At 38.1% G+C, this 5,000-nt stretch overlaps 1 protein-coding gene across 4 annotated transcripts in view; it reads left to right on the forward strand.

Annotated features, from left to right (window-relative positions):
* Positions 1-5,000, forward strand: part of TMPRSS11A (transmembrane serine protease 11A) — a 53,796-nt gene that overhangs the window by 9,327 nt on the left and 39,469 nt on the right. For 2 of the 4 annotated variants that reach the window (XM_055085945.1, XM_007122164.4), the window contains exon 2: positions 164-309. The exons of 1 other annotated variant lie outside the window; for it this stretch is intronic. In XM_055085945.1, coding sequence (XP_054941920.1) covers positions 288-309 — 22 coding nt within the window. In that variant the 5' untranslated portion in view covers positions 164-287. Of the gene's footprint in view, positions 1-163; positions 310-2,529; positions 2,596-5,000 lie in introns of those variants that run through there. One more of the 4 variants, XM_055085944.1, reaches the window with a different exon arrangement.

Consider the following 5,000-nt stretch of genomic DNA (forward strand, 5'->3'; position numbering starts at 1 on the left):
TTGTCAGTTGCTTCATTTGCAAATATTTTCTCCCATTCTGAGGGTTGTCTTTTGGTCTTGTTTATGGTATCCTTTGCTGTGCAAAAGCCCAAATATGGTAATTAATTCTCCTCGTACATGCCTGCTTTCACAGCCCTCTTTCCTTCCTCCTCCTCTCTTCTAGATGACCTCTGCTACTGTCTGGAGAGGGATAAGGGAATACTAACTTCTTGAGAGTTCACAAGAATTTAAAGCCAGTAGAAAGGAAGAAGAAGTGAAAGCAAAAACAAATTCAAGACTTGACCACAATGGACATGGGTGGTCCCTCTGGTCAGTAAACCAACCTCTGCTTTCACTTCATAAAACTCTTCACCTGCTTTTTATGCTTCTTGATATTCCACACATTATTTATTTGGATTAATAGGAAGCCTGTTCTGTAAAAGGGAAAAAATCACTCTCAAAAGAAAATATGATACTACAGAAAAAAGGGCTTCTGAGTCACAGTGGCCAGAGCTAGGTTCTGCCTCTGCTGGCTGCATGAATTGAGCAAGTTGTTCACTCGTAAAATGAAGATAAATAATTCTACTGACAAGAGCATTTAAAGGATAAAATCAACACATCCTACGAAGTCAGCACTTACTAAATAGTAGCTCTTGTTCTTATCACTTTTAGTACTAAACGGTCATTCTAAAATAGTCACAGGAATATCAGAGCGTATTAGGTCACCACAAAAGGTTGCTTTTCTGTAAAAAATGACTGAGTTCAGCCACTCAAAGGGAATGACAATTTTCATTGGTGGAAGGAGAGTTTGGCACTTTAGTTCTATAAGAACTTTCCTCCAGGGATGGGAAACAGGCTAGGAAAAGAGGAGCAAATTTTCTGCACCATCTCCCAGGAATTCAATGCATTTAGCACCTTTGACAGTTTATATTAGGAGTTCAGTAGACTTGTAGGTTGGCCTGGAAAACTGACCAATAATTCCTTTTAAAATCAGATAGTACATCTTAAACACCAGAAAACTCTATGAAGATTTATGGGAACATAACCTGTCTGTAAATTGGCATTTTTATAATAATCACATGTATCTACATTTGTATAATGGTAACATGTAACTACAAGAAAGCAGAAAAATAATCCTGAAAAGGAAAGATTTGGAGCTTATAGCAAAATGATAAAGGGCATGTTGTTGACTGTGGAGTGAGCCAAAGTTACTCCCTTCAAGGGAGGTCTTTATAGGAAAAGGAAGATCCATGTGGAATAGCGGGATCATGATGTCTTCTGCTAACTCAAGTCATCTTTGAACTCACATATATAGAAGTCATCAGCTTAGAGGGTTTTTTTTGTTTGTTTCTTTTAAAAAATATTTATTTATTTATTTTGCTGTGCCAGGTCTTAGTTGCGGCACGTGGAATCTTAGTTGCCACGTGTGGGATCTTTAGTTGTGGCATGCGGGATCTAGTTCTCTGACCAGGGATCAAACCCAGTCCCCTTGCATTGGGAGTGCAGACACAGGGAAGTCCCCAGCTTAGAGTTTTGTTACTAAGGAAATGAATATCCCAACTCTGATCATTAACAATTCATACTGCTCTATATATTCTTCAAGGTGTATATCTTTCGGTCTTCAAGACTGCAGAAAGCAAAGTCACAAAATTATTCATATTATCACTATGTTTTTATTGATAACATCTTTGGAAAAATCATGCCATAAATACACACTTCTAAACACTGAATAATCAAAGTTAATGAAGGTGTAATGGATATGATAAATTGGATTTCACGCAGATTATAGGTTATGTTACTCTGAATAAATATCTTCTGTACTTGCCCTCTCCTTAAAGGAATGCAAAGTGCTAATTAGGTCATGATCAGGGATTACTTATAGCTTTTTTCCTACTTTAATTTAGAAGAGTTCACTTTGTATTCCCCCAAGTTGTTACTTGAATAAAACAGTCGTCTTCTAATTTTATGCTTAAAATAGAATTCCCTTTTAATGAAATAGTTCTGCCCCAACTCCACAAAAATTAGAGAAGATTTTAAATCTCACATGCTATTCTTTGAAGGCTGTAGATTTCTGTCCCTTTTTATGAAAGTCATAATATTTTCAGTTGTGAAAAACTTCTAAGATCCTCCAAGATTCCCAACCCTTGGGGTATACACTCCTTCACCCAGTTATTCAAACACTAACCTAGGTGCTGCTGTGAGGGGATTTTGCAGATATAATGAAGGTCTCAAGTCAGTTGACTTTTAAATGGAGAGATTCTAATTTGTAGGCCTAAACTAATCAGCTGACACCTTAAAATAGAACAAGGCTCTACCTGGAGAAAGAGATTCAGAATGTGAAAGAAATTTGATGGGAGGGAGATTCCCCATTGCTGGCTTTGAAGATGGAGTGGGCTTCATGGCAAAGAATATGGGTGACATTTAGGAGCTGAGAGGCCTCTGACTGACAGCCAGCAAGGGAACAGAAACCCCAATTCAGTTCAAGGAACTGAGCTCTGCTAAGTGAGCCTGGAAGAGGGTCACATATGTCAGATGAGATTGCAGCCTCAACCAACACCTTGATTTCACCCTCCTGAGATCCTGAGCAGAGAACTCAACCATGCCACATACAGAACTGTGAGTGAATAAGTGACTGTTGTTTTAAGCTGCTAACTTTGTGGTAATTTGTTACACAGCAACAGAAAATTAATATACCCGTGTCTGTTTTATGGGTGCAGGTAAAGCAGGAAAAAAATGCTTGAGCATCTCTACCTACATACAGGCTAGATTCCAAAGGCTTTACTGAGTATATTTCCTTTCAAATCTGTAGTAATATTATGCAAATCACTAATAGGACCTCTCCAGAATGGGAGGTTGATGATGCATATTTGTTTTCACGCCTTGGTTGTTCATAGTCATAAAAGTTGATATTAAGTTGCAAGTTTATTCATATAGGATTAAGTAGATACAGCTTTAACCCATGGTTCCTGCAGCTTTTGTAATTTGGCCTTGCGCACCTGTTACAGTCCCCAAAAGTTTTCACAAAAGAAGAAACACTCTGACAGCTGATCACCCCTGTTTGTTGGCCACCATTTCCCGCTAGATGTTAACAGCTCCTTGTATTGCATTTGTGGACATGACTGCCATGGCACTTGAAGCAGTGTATCAGTGAGTGTTGAACCACTCTTCTGCCTAGTGTCTCACAGCCTGTAATAGTGTGAGTTTGTGTACATCTTGGTGGCGGGGATGTGATCGTCCTGCATCTACTTTCTCCATTTGTCTTACTCAGAGGAACTATGTTATCATGGGAAGATAGATTTGAAAGCTTGTAAATCTCCTTGAGGTCTAGCCTTTCTCCTTTGGTCCATTGTTGGTTCTGAATGACTTGAAGACACACTGATAAGATTCTCTAAGAAAATAAATGGTAAAATAAATGAAGAATGAATAAGTGAAGAGATGAATATATAAATAATAAATCTAGTTAAGAATTAAAATACAATCAATGGGGAGGTACTCTGGCACTGAGAAAAAATAGCATACTAGAAGTTAGAAGACATGAGTTTGACATGACTACTAGCTTTATTATACTGGAGAACGCACTTAATCATCTCTAGGACTCAGCTTCCCCAATTGGAAAATGTGTTACATTGTACTAAATAGTCTGTAAATTATGCTTCACTTCTGAATCTAGGTTTTAAGCCAATTAAGAGGCTAAGTAATGTGATATCCCATGAAGCTCCTATTTGTTGTTTTTTTTTAACGTCTTTATTAGAGTATAATTACTTTACAATGATCTGTCAGTTTCTGCTTTATAACAAAGTGAATCAGTTATACATATACATATGTCCCCACATCTCTTCCCTCTTGCATCTCCCTCCCTCCCACCCTCCCTATCCCAGCTCTCTAGGTAGTTACAAAGCACTGAGCTGATCTCCCTGTGCTATGCGGCTGCTTCCCACTAGCTATCTATTTTACGTTTGGTAGTGTATATATGTCCATGCCACTCCCTCACTTTGTCCCAGCTTACCGTTCCCCCACCCCATATCCTCAAGTCCATTCTCTAGTACGTCCGCATCTATGTTCCCGTCTTGCCCCTAGGTTCTTCTGACCATTATCCTTTTTCTTTTCTTTTTAGATTCCATATATATGTGTTAGCATACAGTTTTTGTTTTTCTCTTTGTGACTTATTTCACTCTGTATGACAGTCTCCAGGTACATCCATCTCACTACAAATAGTTAAGTTTCAGGAACCTCCATACTGTTCTCCATAGTGGCTGGATCAATTTACATTCCCACCAACAGTGCAAGAGGGTACACTTTTCTCTACACCCTCTCCAGCATTTATTGTTTGTAGATTATTTAATGATTGCCATTCTGACCGGTGTGAGATGATATCTCATTGTAATTTTGATATGCATTTCTCGAATGATTAATGATGCTGAACCTTCTTTCATGTGTTTGCTGGCAATCTGTATACCTTCTTTGGAGAAATGTCTATTTAGGTCTTCTGCCCATTTGTGTATTGGGTTGTTTGTTTTTTTGATATTAAGCTGCATGAGTTGCTAGTATGTTTTGGAGATTAATCCTTTGTCAGTTGCTTCATTTGCAAATATTTTCTCCCATTCTGAGGGTTGTCTTTTGGTCTTGTTTATGGTATCCTTTGCTGTGCAAAAGCTTTTAAGTTTCATTAGGTCCCATTTGTTTATTTTTGTTTTTATTTCCATTTCTCTAGGAGGTGGGTCAAAAAGGATCTTGCTGTGATTTATGTCATAGAGTGTTCTGCCTATGTTTTCCTCTAAGATTCGATGGTGTCTGGCCTTACATTTAGGTCTTTAATCCATTTTGAGTTTATTTTTGTGTATGGTGTTAGGAAATGTTCTAATTTCATTCTTTTACATGGAGCTGTCCAGTTTTCCCATCACCACTTATTGAAAAGGCTGTCTTTACTCCACTGTATATTCTTGCCTCCTTTATCAAAGAAAAGGTGACCCTATGTGCATGGGTTTATCTCTGGGCTTTCTATCCTGTTCCATTGATCTATA

The sequence above is a fragment of the Physeter macrocephalus genome, chromosome 7 (genome assembly GCF_002837175.3).
Source record: "Physeter macrocephalus isolate SW-GA chromosome 7, ASM283717v5, whole genome shotgun sequence".
NCBI lineage: Eukaryota > Metazoa > Chordata > Mammalia > Artiodactyla > Physeteridae > Physeter > Physeter macrocephalus.